General features: G+C 42.4%; 1 protein-coding gene across 1 annotated transcript in view; it reads left to right on the forward strand.

Moving 5' to 3' along the window:
• Positions 1-14,491, forward strand: part of GFRAL (GDNF family receptor alpha like) — a 118,720-nt gene extending 104,229 nt beyond the window's left edge. The window contains exons 9-10 of the mRNA XM_077487816.1: positions 7,701-7,782; positions 10,821-14,491. Coding sequence (XP_077343942.1) covers positions 7,701-7,782; positions 10,821-10,890 — 152 coding nt within the window. The 3' untranslated portion in view covers positions 10,891-14,491. The remainder of the gene's footprint in view (positions 1-7,700; positions 7,783-10,820) is intronic.
• Positions 14,492-14,979: the final 488 nt, after the last annotated feature.

Genomic DNA, 14,979 nt, shown 5'->3' on the forward strand with positions numbered 1-14,979 from the left:
TTTTCTATTATATTATTTTTCTAATCCATTCCTTTTTTTTATTTTCTATTCTATTTTATTCTCTTTGGAAACTGGAAAACTATTAGAAAACTATTCGAATTTGAAAACTTTTCAAAACTGAAAACTTTTCTAATTCAAAACCTATTCTAATTCGAAAATGAATCGAAACCTATTTGAATTCAAAATCTTTTTGAATTTTATTCAAAATTAATTCATATACTATTCAAATAGATCTGTATTCGAATTCTAAAAATTCAAATCGATTTGAATCATATAAACAAAACAAATTCCGAAAACGAATTAAACAGGTTAAGCAAATTTAACTAAATTAATTTATGTAAATAACTAATCAAAACTAAACTAATTTTTTGTTCTGCACATGTCTAAGAAGCCAATCCGGTAAACAACATTTTCTGCTTAGTGCTTGGTGTGCAGCCACTATCTGATATTCAATGGTTCAATCCTGCCGCTTCTTTTTATGTCTGTCTCTCTATCAAATGACATAACAACATTCCCTTCTGGCAGAATGTGGTCAGAGAGAAAGTTGGAGGCATGTCAGTTCCTGCTTGTCTGAGGGTGCATCCACACCAGCGAATGCACCTGACACTGATTACATGCGAGAACCCCAGCGGGGGTTCCTGGAGATTAGCTGCGAGAGGAAGCCTCCAGTACTATGAATGACTACTTGTTTGCTAAAGCGTCTAACAAAAATGATTACCACACTATTTCCTTTAGAAAATACTGTTTTCTTCTTTTTTTCTTACCTGTTTGCCTCTCCTTGCTGTTGATTTCCTCTTAGAAGCCCCCCGGTCTACATGCATGCACTCCAGTAACAACTGCATGTCATTTGTTTTGTGATGATGACAATGGAAGACATGCCTGTGCAATGAGCATCACCATGACTGCTTATAATCGCCACTGAAAGCACATATAACAGGGTACTAACACAGTAGAGGATGAGCACTCAGGAGGCAGGGATAGACAACTGTCACCCTAAGGACTTTCATGGGAAGGTTAACAGGGATTATTTTAATGAAAGCTGTTAATTTAAATGATTGAAAATTATTTTTAAAATTAAATTAACGCTTAAAAGATCATGTGGGATTTTAGTGATTGGGTTTGCAACTACATTAACAGTGATGTCAAACTGAAAATACCTATTTTTAGAGAATACGTGTGGATTAAATGTGATTCTATTTTATTTATTATATCTATTCTATGTTTTACTACTGTATATTTACCAAACTTTAAGACCCCTTTACAGGCGCTAAAAATAGTGCCTGTAAAAAGCCGCTCCTGTCTCTCCAGTGTGAAAGTTTGAGTGCTTTCACACTGGAGCGGTGCATTTGCAGGACGTTAAAAAACTCCTGCAAGCTGCATCTTTGGAGCGGTGTATACCGCTCCTGCCTATTGAAATCAATGGGGCAGGGTGGCTATACAGCTGGCATAGCACTGCTGCAGCAGATTTTTGTGGTGGTTTTAACTGTTTCTAGCCCGCTAACGGGGGGTATGGCATGGCAAAATTGACGGTAAAGCGCTGCTAAAAATAGCGGCGCTTTACTGTTGACGCACCCACCACCTATGCGTGAAAGGGGCTTAAATTACATTTAGCCACCCAGCCTCAAATATAGGCTGGGTATATCTGAGGATATGAAAAAAAGAAGTGTTGCTCTACATAAAGATGGCCTAGACTATAAGAAGATTGCCAAGACCCTGAAACTGAGCTGCAGCATGGTGGCCAAGACCATACAGAGGTTTAACAGGACAGGTTCCACTCAGAACAGGCCTTGCCATGGTCCACCAAAGAAGTTGAGTGCACGTGCTCAGCGTCATATCCAGATGTTGTCTTTGGGAAGTAGACGTATGAGTGCTGCCAGCATTGCTGCAGAGATTGAAGGGGTGGGGGGTCAGCCTGTCAGTGCTCAGACCATACGCCGCACACTGCATCAAATCGGTCTGCATGGCTGTCATCCCAGAAGGAAGCCTCTTCTAAAGATGATGTACAAGTAAGCCCGCAAACAGTTTGCTGAAGACAAGCAGACTAAGGATATTTATTACTGGAACCATGTCCTATTGTCTGATGAGACCAAGATAAACTTATTTGGTTCAGATGGTGTCAAGTGTGTGTGGTGGCAACCAGGTGAGGAGTACAAAGCATGGTGGTGAGAGTGTCATGGTCTGCGGCTGCATGGCTGCTGCCAGCACTGGGGAGCTACAGTTCCTTGAGGGAACCATGAATGCCAACATGTACTGTGACATACTGAAGCAGAGCATGATCCCCTCCCTTTGGAGACTGGGCAGCAGGGCAGTATTCCAATATGATAAAGACCCTAAACACAACTCCAAGACGACCACTGCCTTGCGAAAAAAGCTGAGGGTAAAGGTGATGGACTGGCCAAGCATGTCTCCAGACCTAAACCCTATTCAGCATCTGTGGGCCATCCTCAAATGGAAGGTGGAGGAGAGCAAGGTCTCTAACATCCAACAGCTCCGTGATGTCATCATGGAGGAGTGGAAGAAAACTCCAGTGGTAGCCTGTGAAGATCTGGTGAACTCCATGCCCAAGAGGGTTAAGGCAGTGCTGGAAAATAGTGGTGGACACACAAAATATTGACACTTTGGGCCCAATTTGGACATTTTCACTTAGGGATTTATTCACTTTTGTTGTGAGCGGTTTAGACACTAATGGCTGTGTGTTGAGTTATTTTGAGAGGACAGCAAATTTACACCGTTCTAGTCTAGACATGTGCAGAGTAAAATATTTCGTTTCGGAATTTCGTTTTCGTCTGAAAACTTAATTTATTTAGTTACTCCCGAAATTCGTTTTTATTTATTTCGTTTTTCGTTCAAAAATTGCATTCGTCCGAAAATCCACATGAATTACGGTCGAATCTGTCTTTGAAGGCTTATGGTGTCTGTCGAATGTATAAAGAAGATTCGACGGAGCTAGTATATAGCATACTTTAGAACCCTATTAAAGTCTATGGGACTCCAACATTCAAAATCTAACGTGCTAATTTTAAAGGCTAATTTGCAAGTTACTGTCCTAAAAAGTGTTTGGGGACCCGGGTCCTGCCCCAGGGGACATGTATCAATGCAAAAAAAAGTTTTAAAAACGTCTGTTTTTTCGGGAGCAGTGATTTTAATAATGATTAAAGTGAAACAATAAAAGTGTAATATTCCTTTAAATTTCGTAGGGGGGGGTTGTCTATAGTATGCCTGTGAAGGGGCGCATGTTTCCCGTGCTTAGAATTGTCCCTGCACAAAGTGTCATTTATGCAGGAAAAAAAGTCCTTTAAAATCACTCGCAGCTATAATGAATTGTCGGCTCCCGTAATACAGAGAACACTCATTGAAAGTCATTGATAAATAAATAAATAAATAAAAAAGCGTGGGGGTCCCCCAAATTCAATTACCAGGCCCTTCAGGTCTAGTATGGATATTAAGGAGAACCCTGCCTCAAATTTAAGAAAAAAATTGACGTGGGGTTCCCCCTAAATATCCATAACCAGACCCTTCAGGTCTGGTATGGATATTAAGGGGAACCCCACGTCAAATTAAAAAAAAAATTGACGTGGGGTTCCCCCTAAAAATCCATACCAGACCCTTTATCCGAGCACGCAACCTGGCAGGCCGCAGGAAAAGAGGGGGGGACGAGAGAGCGGCCCCCCCTCCCTCCTGAACCGTACCAGGCCACATGCCCTCAACATTGGGAGGATGCTTTGGGGGTCCGTGACCCCTCAAAGCACCTTGTCCCCATGTTGATGAGGACAAGGGCCTCATCCCCACAACCCTGGCCGGTGGTTGTGGAGGTCTGCGGGCGGGGGGCTTATCAGAATCTGGAAGCCCCCTTTAACAAGGGGACCCCCAGATCCCGGCCCCCCCCCTGTTTGAAATGGTAAGGGGGTACAAAAGTACCCCTACCATTTCACAAAGAAAGTGTAAAAAATGTTTAAATAAAACAAACACACTTTTTAAAAATTCCTTTATTAAAAATAAAAAAAAAGATTCCAGCGGCGGTAATCCACTCTTGCTATCCAGCGACGGACGGTCATCTCTCCAGCGATGTCTCATGTCATCCAGCGCAGCGCAGCGCAGCATCCTCGTTCTGTCTCCGTGTAGGAGACACTGCAGGCGTTCGGGCGGATGACGTTTCTTATATACGGAGGGCGGGGCCACCCGTCACCTGACCCCGCCCCTCTCTGACGCAAGGGGAAACCCGGGGTTCCCCGTGACGTATGGGTGACCCCGCCCCCCTCTGATGTAACGGAAACCTGCCTGTGTTACATCAGAGGGGTGCGGGTCACCCCTACGTCACAGGGAACCCCGGGTTTCCCCTTGCGTCAGAGGGGGCGGGGTCAGGTGACGGGTGGCCCCGCCCTCCGTATATAAGAAACGTCATCCGCCCGAATGCCTGCAGTGTCTCCTACACGGAGACAGAACGAGGATGCTGCGCTGCACTGGATGACATGAGACATCGCTGGAGAGATGACCATCCGTCGCTGGATAGCAAGAGTGGATTACCGCCGCTGGAATCTTTTTTTTTATTTTTAATAAAGGAATTTTTCAAAAGTGTGTTTGTTTTATTTAACCATTTTTTACACTTTCTTTGTGAAATGGTAGGGGTACTTTTGTACCCCCTTACCATTTCAAACAGGGGGGGGGGGCGGGATCTGGGGGTCCCCTTGTTAAAGGGGGCTTCCAGATTCTGATAAGCCCCCCGCCCGCAGACCTCCACAACCACCGGCCAGGGTTGTGGGGATGAGGCCCTTGTCCTAATCAACATGGGGACAAGGTGCTTTGAGGGGTCACGGACCCCCAAAGCATCCTCCCAATGTTGAGGGCATGTGGCCTGGTACGGTTCAGGAGGGAGGGGGGGCTGCTCTCTCGTCCCCCCCCTCTTTTCCTGCGGCCTGCCAGGTTGCGTGCTCGGATAAAGGGTCTGGTATGGATTTTTAGGGGGAACACCACGTCAAATTTTTTTTAAATTTGATGCGGGGTCCCCCTTAATATCCATACCAGACCTGAAGGGTCTGGTTATGGATATTTAGGGGGAACCCCACGTCAAATTTTTTCTTAAATTTGAGGCAGGGTTCCCCTTAATATCCATACCAGACCTGAAGGGCCTGGTAATTGAATTTGGGGGACCCCCACGCTTTTTTTTTTTTATTTATTTATTTATTTTTTTATCAATGACTTTCAATGAGTGTTCTCTGTATTACAGGAGCCGACAATTCATTATAGCTGCGAGTGATTTTAAAGGACTTTTTTTCCTGCATAAATGACACTTTGTGCAGGGACAATTCTAAGCACGGGAAACATGCGCCCCTTCACAGGCATACTATAGACACCCCCCCCCCTACGAAATTTAAAGGAATATTACACTTTTATTGTTTCACTTTAATCATTATTAAAATCACTGCTCCCGAAAAAACGGCCGTTTTTAAAACTTTTTTTTGCATTGATACATGTCCCCTGGGGCAGGACCCGGGTCCCCAAACACTTTTTAGGACAGTAACTTGCAGAATCTTTTCTCTCTGTCAAATCTTTTTTCTCTGTCGAATATTTTCTCTATATAATCTTGGACTAATAGAGGTAAGGTTAAGCACATTCGACCACAGGTTCTATAGACACAGATTGTTGTCAGAGTCATGTCGAATCTCCTATTCTATATCGAACTGTTGTAACAATGAAAACGAAAATAAAGCATTTATTTATGTCGGATCTTTCGTTTTTCGGATTTTGTGCTTTCGTTATCGTTTGTCAAAACGAAAACGAAAATAGCTGAAATTCGGACGAAAATGCATTCGGACGAAAACGAATGCACATGTCTACGTTCTACAAGTTGTACAATCACTATTTTACATTGTAACAAAGTGTAATTTCTTCAGTGTTGTCACATGAAAATATATAATAAAATATTTACAAAAATGTGAGGGGTGTACTCACTTTTGTGAGATACTGTATGTGGACTTTGATTATAAATACGTAACCCATGTCAAAATGTTACATAACATCTTATGTAACTATAACTACTATAACTACTAATGTAACTATAACTACTTATACTTTCCTTCTGAAAAGACTTTAAATTAAGGCGGCAGTAAAGTTTGCTCATTAATCTATACATACACGTAAAGTAAATATCTCCTAAACGTGCACCGCTTAGAAGATATTAACTTTGGTAGCAGCCGTTGACATCACCGCCGCTGACAGCATGTGCTCTGTGCCATGGCCAGGACTTGTGATTTCACTGCGGCTTAGCCATTAAAATGGCCGAAGCCAACAAATTTAGAAGGAAGAGCGGGTAAAGATGAAAGCCCTGTCAATAGTGACAGCGTGCTGCTGGAGGGGTTCATTTTAAGGTACCATATTTATCGGCCTATAACATGCACCCAAAGTTTAGGAGGGAATTTTAAGGAAAAAAACTTTTAGGAGGGAAGTTTAAGGGAAAAAAAACTTACATTTGAATGCCCATCAATGCAGCCTTATCAGTGTCTATCTGCAGCCTTGTCCATCATTGCACCCTTGTCAGTGTCATTTACAGCCTTGTCCATCATTGCAACCTTGTCAGTGTCATTTGCAGCCTTGTCATGCAGCCTTGTCCATCATTTGCAGCCTTGTCAGTGTCATATGCAGCTTTGTCATGCAGCCTTGTCTATCATTGCACCCTTGTCAGTGTCATTTGCATCTTTGTCATGCAGCCTTGTCCATCATTGCACCCTTATCAGTGTCCATCTACAGCCTTGTCCATCATTTGCAGCCTTGTCAGTGTCATTTGCAGCCTTGTCAGTTTCATTTTCAGCTTTGCCGTTTAAAAATGGCACCGCCGAGATAGAGAGCTGGATGTCCTTGGCGGCGCTCTGTAGTTCTTGGCGTTTTTTCGGGCGCTCTCTGACCTTCTTTGCAGCTTTTGCACGCTCTCAGCCATACTCGGCAGCTTTTGCCCGCTCTCGGCCGTTCTTGGCGTCTATCAGCCGCTTTCGGCCACACTCAGCCGCCAAGAGCGCCCGAGAGCTGCCGTAAGCCACAGAGAACAGCTAAAGGTGGTCAAAAGCCACCAAGAATAGCCGAAAGCTGCCGGGAACCACCCAAAAGGCACCGAGAATGGCAAAAGGCGCCGGAAAGCCACCCACAGGCTCACAATCGGCGGGGGATCGGCATATAACATGCACCCACAATCTTCCTCTGATTTTAAGGGAGAAAAAGTGCGTGTTATGCTCCGATAAATACTGTAAGTCTGTGATAATGCAATGCATACTTGGACAATAAGACTCTATCCTGCAGGGGCCTAATTATTTTTCTTTTTTGTGGTTTACTACTGCTTTAAATTTTATTTTCCAAATATTGTTTAACTAAATTTGATCTAAACCCAATCACATAAACCTCACTTGTAAATTATATTTCAAATGTTGTTTTCAATATGCAAGCTTTCCTTACAATAATACCTGCCTGGTGATCCTGCCATGAAAGATCTTGTAAAGTCACTTCCTTCTATAAGCTGACAATACGGAGTCCCCGCAGTCAAAATAGAACACTACAGCAGGGGGGATTCCTCAATCCACCTCGCTTGTGTGGATGGGAATATCCTTTCAGTTTTCTTAGATCAGCCCACTAATTCATGTAAAGCCAGCCTAAATATTATTCATTTACAGGTTCAGTTATACTTATACTTAATCAATATATGTTGTTTCTTCCAGACCCAACAATATATATTATTGCCTACACTACTGGGATAGTTTTAATTTTTGGAATTATTCTTTTGACCTTACTACAGACAAGGTAAGAATACAAGATAGGGCATACTCAAGCTAATTATGGCATAAAAATTGAGAATCATTAGATGTAATGGCTGCATTCGTTTTCTTTTTTAGGGTGTTTTCCCTTTGTTTTCACCTGGTAATCTGACTAGTAACACACCTCCTGTATTAGAGTGCCCCCCTCTGGAAAAAGAAGCAACAGAGAAACTTTTGGACAGCAGTATTGTCTGTCTGGGGGCAGGGGAGTTTCAGATGTACTAGCACATTTAGCCGCACTAAACAAATTAAAACCAAACTCCAGCTAAGGCCTCATGCACACGGGACTTTTTTTTCTTAAACTCTCCAAGAAGTCAGCAACTTTTATGCAGAAAAAATGCCTGCCACTTTTAAAAGCTTTCAGGAGATTTTACAGGCATCAAGCTCTTGGGAGTTAATTCATTTTATTGGCCAGAATAAATAATTTGTTCTGGCCATTGAAATGAATTAGTGCTCAAGCACTAGCTTGTAGGCCCATTTATGTGCATTTAGCAGCTTTTTAGCAGCTTCTAGCAGCTTTTAGTAGTGCAAGCATTTTTTCTGCCCAAACTTTGCTGTTCCTGGAAACACTGGCAGAAGGTTTTTTTTTTTCCTGCCTCTAAAAGCTCCTGCAACTAAATGCTGCGAAAAGCCTATGTGTGCATGGACATATAGGCAAACATGGAGGAGTGTTTAGACGCAGGGAAAAAAAACGTCAGACACCCCTAGAAGCAGCTGTAAAAATATCCAGTATGTATTAAGTCTAAGTCCCCATGCACACAGGGAGTTAGAAAAAATGAATTGTAGCTTTTTGCATTCATGTTAATGCACCTTTAGCCACGTTAACTTTTAACAGCATTTCCTTTATTTAACCACTTAAAGACCAGCCAACGCAGTTGTACCTGTGGCAGGTTGGCTCTCCTGGGTGAATCACCATACCTGTACATCGGCCACTTGAAGACCACTAGGGGGAGTGTGCGGGCACCCACGGTGAGACGCCATAGCCAATGCATGTGGCCGGTGGCTAGGATGTCTGCAGGCCATGAGCGATCGCTCCTGAGAGAGACAGAATGGGGATCTGTCTGTAAACAGACAGATCTCCATTCTGTTAGGGGAGAATAGACAGATCGGCTGTTCCTAGTCATTGGGAACAGCGATCTTTCTCCTCTTCCAGTCACTACACTCCCCCCACAGTTAGAAACACCTCCCTAGGGAACACTTAATCCCTTGATCTCCACCTAGTGGTAACCCCTTCCCTGCCATTGACATTTATACAGTAATCAGTGGCTATTTTTAGCACTGATCGCTGTAGTATCAAAAGTGTCCGATCTGTCTGCCGTAATGTCACAGTCCCGCTAAAAATTGCTGATCACGCCATTACTATTAAACTAGTTACTAGTAATCCACCCAGGGTTGTGGGGAAGAGGCCCTTGTACCCATCAACATGGGGACAAGGTGCTTTGAGGTGGGGGGCACAGAGCTCTCTCTGCCCCAAAGCACCCACCCCGCCATGTTGAGGGTGTATGGCCTAGTATGGTCCAGGAGGGGGAGGGGCACTCACTCGCCCCCCCCCCCTTTCCTGACCTGCAGGGCTGTATGCTCATATAAGGGTCTGGTATACATTTTCAGGGGACCTCACCACCATTTTTTTTTGGCATGGGGGTTCCTCTAAAAATCCATACCAGACCGAAGAGTCTGGTATGGTCTTTGGGGGGGGGGGGGGGGGGCGGCACACTGTTTTGTTTTGTTTTTTCATTTTGGCATGGGGTTGCCTTTAAAGATCCATACCAAATTCAAAGGGCCTGGTATAGATCTTGTGGGGCACCCCACACCTCTTTTTTTTCATTTTAGCATGATCCTCAGAGCACCACAAGTCGGATCATTATGATCTGACTTGGATGCCGCTTCTATTCAAGTCAATGAGTTCTCATAGGGAACCATTGATTTTGACATGTCAAATAAAAATGCCTGACGCTGCTGTATCCAACTGCATTTAGCAGCCTTTAGCAGCGTCAGGCATTTTTTCAGCTTGAAAACTCATATGCCACTTACAGCTTCTAAAAGCCTTTGAGTGCATGAGGCCGTAGAATAACATGGAGCGTTTTGAAGCTGCAAAAAAAAAGTCTAATGTTGGTAAAAGCAGCCATAAAAACGTCCTGTGTGCAAGGGGACTAACACCTTTTAAGCAGTTACACCAACTGTCCTTGGGATAAAGGTTTTACATTAATAAGTAAAACTTATCTTTGTAAGCTCCCCACCAATGGTAAATGGTTTGTCTCAAGCCTCTCACTGCTACCTCTGCAGAACAGCTTGTTCTGTGGGGGAAAAAAACTGACTTACTGTGCACATCACCAGGTGAAAACAAAATCAAGAAAGCCTATAAAAGAAAATTATTACAGCCATCACATCTAAGAACTGGTAAGTTGCAATAGTATAAATGTTTGCTTTTTGGCTTAATACGGCTTTAAGTATTTTTGTGTTTTACCATTCTTTCTTTCTCATCCAAGGAAAGCTTATTTTCATTCAGAAACCCTGCTTACTAAGCAGTGTTTCAGTTAGAAAAACAATAAAGAGGTCATGTACACAGCATTGTAATTATATTTGCTGATATACAGACATCCCCTTAGACACCCCAGTACCTCCTGATGTGTTTCATCCTCTGCAAGTCTGAATCATAGTTAATTATATTCATTAAAAACTATCTCCAATACAATATAATACAAAAACAATAGTTTTGGATTGCGTGGTAAAGGGCAAAACTTTTGTCAAAATGTTAATGTTTATGTCCACACGGGGGAATTAATCCCTCTTTGTCCTAGTAACCATTGTCACTGAGACAGAAAATTATGGAAAATATGAATGATACATTTTCCAATTTTCTATATAGTATTTATGTTATATATGTGTTCTACTTCATACTGTATGTGTGTTACTTGTTGCTGGCGTTATTGTGCTAGTAATAATGTTTAAAATTGAAAATATACAAATTAAAAAATAAATATTATGTATTAAATGTATTTTTTTTATTGACATATTGTTTTTCAGAGGCTGTAGATCACGAAAGACAATTAATGTCCCAAGAAGAAATGCTTCAGAAGGCTTAATGAACTTGTAATAATTAAAAGACCTATTTTATATATAATATATTCTTGGAAAAAGTTTTAGTGCTTATTAGTGCTGATTGCTAAGGGCAGTGCTGTGTTTATTATTATTATTATATATATATTTGTACCTTTTGGGGACCACAATGGAAAGTTGTTCACACTGGATTTCCTAGTTCTGATACCTTGAGGTCTCACTTCTACTACTGCATTCTCTTTACTGTAAAACAAAAATCTGAATGAAGAGCAAGATCTCTCGCAGTGACAGGAGAATGTGACAAAGCAGGTGTCACTCCAGTTCTGGGCAGCCTGATCCTTTAACCCCTATTAATTCTACTTTGGTAAACCTTTTTGTTTTCTAAAGAATTAAAAAACACAGTCCATGTAAGTTTAGTTTAGTTATAGTGAATGAACCAAGCTTTTTTAATAATGTAAAAAAGATTAATTGTTCTTTTTCATACAATATAATATGAAATTATAGAGAATACTTTTTTCTCCCTTTAATCTTTATCATATAGCAAGAACATCCGAAACATCCAAGAGTAATGCAAAATGCATGTACATGTTTTTTTCCTCTCTGTAAACATTCATAATCATTCGATCTATGTACTGTATATATACATACACCATATTACCAAAAGTATTGGGACACTTGCCTTTACATGAACTTTAATAGCATCCCAGTCTTAGTCCGTAGAGTTGAATATTTAGTTGGCTCACCCTTTGCAGCTATAACAGCTTCAACTCTTCTGGGAAGGCTTTTTTGAGTGTGTCTATGGGAATGTTTGATCATTCTTCCAGAAGTGCATATGTAAAGTCAGGCACTGGTGTTGGATGAGAAGGCCTGGCTTGCAGTCTTTGCTCCAATTCATCCCAAAGGTGTTCTATCAGGTTGAGGTCAGAACTGAGGAGGCCAGTCAAGTTCCTCAACCCCAAACTCGCTCATTCGTGTCTTTATGGATCTTGCTTTGTGCGCAGGTTCAAATAATTTGGTGGAGGGGGGATTATGGTGTGGGGTTGTTTTTCAGGGGTTGAACTTGGCCCCTTAGTTCCAGTGAAGGGAACTCTTAAGATGTTAGCATACCAAGACATTTTGGACAATTTCATGATCCCAATTTTGTGGCAAGAGTTTGGGGATGGCCCCTTCCTGTTTTCACATGACTTTGCATCAGTGCACAGTGCACAAAGCAAGCATACATATGACAGCTGTATAATCATGGACTCCTCACAGCAATGTCTCTGTGGCTTAAAGGAGAAGTATAGCCACAGCTATTTTGGCTATACTTCTCCTAAGGATCACAGGTGTGCAGAATGAACTGCACTCCTGCGATCCATAGGAAAAGTGCAGGCAAAATAGCTGTGGCTATGCTTCTCCTTTTTCACTAATTTTCAGCTGACAGCGGGTGTTAGCTGACATCACAGAGCCACAGTCCAGGCTCTGAAAAGATCCCAAGCATATGGTTAGGATCCACCCAGATGCCTGGACTAGCAGATGGCTCAGTTTCTTAGCAAGCAGCTGTGAACCTGAGCCCCCTGCACAGCCCAGGTGGGATCAGTGCTGCAGCCATCTAAGTTAGTATGATGTTTTTTTTTTTTTTTTTTAAAGCCATACTTCTATTTTAATCAAAGTAACTGCATAACACAGATACTCTATAACAACAAAAAGTCAAGCTGAGGATCATCACTTAAGTTAAAAAGATCAGAACATAGGCATCTACTTGTGATTATCCTCTTGAACAACACCCCCCACAAAAAAGTTTTGGGTAGCTCTGGTAACACAGCAGGAGGGATCCAGGTCCAAAGGATAGTGCTACCCCACTGGATTTGCAGCACCCTGGAAGCAATTGGGGAGGAGCCCTCTAAAGTATGTGGGTCTTTTGGAGAAGTTATATGCTTTTACACTCCTGGCCAGGTGAATGCCCAATGGTCCTGACAGTGAAGGGGCTCTCGCCTGGTTGCAGATCACTTGCCCAGCTATGCCTGTGTAATGCTATCCCTGTAGGAGCTGCTGAATAGTATGGGTTCTCTGTTCTTTACCTCAATCTTCTCAGACCCTCTGACATACCAGGTTAAATGTACAAATGTACAATATCACAGAAATTTACTGAAAGTAACACTTGGGGGTTATTTACTAAAGCAAAATACACTTTGCACTGAAAGAGCACTTGGAAGTAACGTTGCAGTAGATTCGAGGGAGACATGCAAGGACAATAAAAAACAACATTTTAGCTTGCACATGATTGGATGATAAAATCAGCAGAGCTTCCACTCATTTCAGATCTGCCCCTTAGATTTGGAGCGACTGCACTTCCAAGTGCACTTGCAGTGAAAAGTGGATTTGCCTTTCGTAAATAACCCCCTTAGTGCCCAATAGTAGTGTGATTAACCACTTCCCACTGACCTGGCGCATATATACAAGTGGGCTTTAATGCCAAGTGGTTACATATATGCAGTAACAGGTAAACATATTACTGTGCTGGGAGTGCGCAGGGAGGGCACTCTCAGCACAGTAAATGAATAGGTGCTTAAAAGCTACCAATGCTAACTTTCAATCAGGAGCTTTCCAGTCATGTGAAAGCTAGGACTGCCAATCACAGTTGTTACATGATCAAAATGTCCACCTCCACATCCCGGCAGTTAGATCCACTCAACAAGCCTGGAGGTGGAGGCAGGAAGGGGTTAACAGTAGGGATAAAAACAATGAGCGCAATTAGTAATTAACCATTAACAAACTGTACAAAGTAATTCTTAAAATAAGTACTGTATACCAATAGCAAGTGTTGCCTGCTAAAACACTCAAACGGTGAATCCACCCAACCAGTTCAGATAACTCAATAGTTAAATAATTTAGTAAAACATATATCATTAATCGCTTGGCAACTGCATAACTTACATATACAGTGGCTTTGTGGCTCTGCTGAGCAGGATCACGTATCCAGTATGTGATTCTACACTTCTGGGTGTGGGGCGCACATGCGCTCTGCAAGCGGGCTGCTCTTGCTGTGATTATACACATAGCTGATCTTTGGTTACCGCTGACTCAATGTCCACCGCCACCTCCTGATCATTCAGCACAGAGGGAGAACTGAAATCGACCTTGTTTTAATAGGCTTGTTTACTGCGGTTCTGTCAGTAAGGAAGGCATGGATCCTGTGTTCCTGCAAAACAGGAACATGGGTCAATGCCTTCCCCTAGTAAAAGCACCTCCCACACAGTACACAAACACTGGCGCGCCGCACACAGTTCGCCCCTGATATTAACCACTTCCCAGCCAGTGTCATGAGTGCAGCGCATATTTTTAGCACTGATCACTGTATTAGTGTCACTGGTCCCCAAAAAGTGTGAGGAAGTGTCCGATTTATCCACTGCAATATAGCAACCCCACTATAAGTCACTGATCACTGCCATTGCTAGTAAAAATAAATCCAGGTACAGTGAATAAGGGCGCTCTGAGCATGAGGACAAAGCAGACAGTATCTCTAGTATCTCAGGCAAGGGTTCAATGATATATATCCAACAATGAGGGCTGCACTCAGAAAAGAGGAGCAAACTCTGAAACAAAATAAGACAGAACAGAGAGGCACCTCTAAGTACAGAATTAGTTAGCTATTTATTTCCCCAAACAAGATTAAAAAACACTTACAAAATCTGGCGAATTAAAAAGCGTGTAATCGTTAATATTGAAAATGGTCTGGCAGGCAGATGGGTCTCCGGCATGTAAAGACTCACACAATTGTGTCCTGTGCTGTACCAAAAACATAGAGCTACCAGAAAGCTGATGAATGGTACACACTGAGTTCATGATGGATGGAGATCTCGGAAGTGATGTCAGCAGTGAGAGACAGGAGCCAGCATGAAGCGGGAGTAGTCATCAGTAAGGGACACATTTCGGAACATTAATACGTTTCTTTTTCAACCTAAAGGTTGTTGGCTCCCACCTCTCACTGCTGACATCACTTCTGGGATCTCTGCCCATCATGAACTCAGTGTGTGTACCCATTCATCAGCGGTCCGGTAGCTCTATGTTTTTGGTATGACCATTATACATTATGCTCTATGACCATTTGCATTATCAATGATTACACGCTTTTTAATTTGCCAGA

The sequence above is a fragment of the Lithobates pipiens genome, unplaced genomic scaffold (assembly GCF_037356315.1).
Source record: "Lithobates pipiens isolate NorthernLeopardFrog02 unplaced genomic scaffold, aLitPip1_a1.2 Scaffold_18, whole genome shotgun sequence".
In the NCBI taxonomy this organism is placed as follows: Eukaryota; Metazoa; Chordata; class Amphibia; order Anura; family Ranidae; genus Lithobates; species Lithobates pipiens.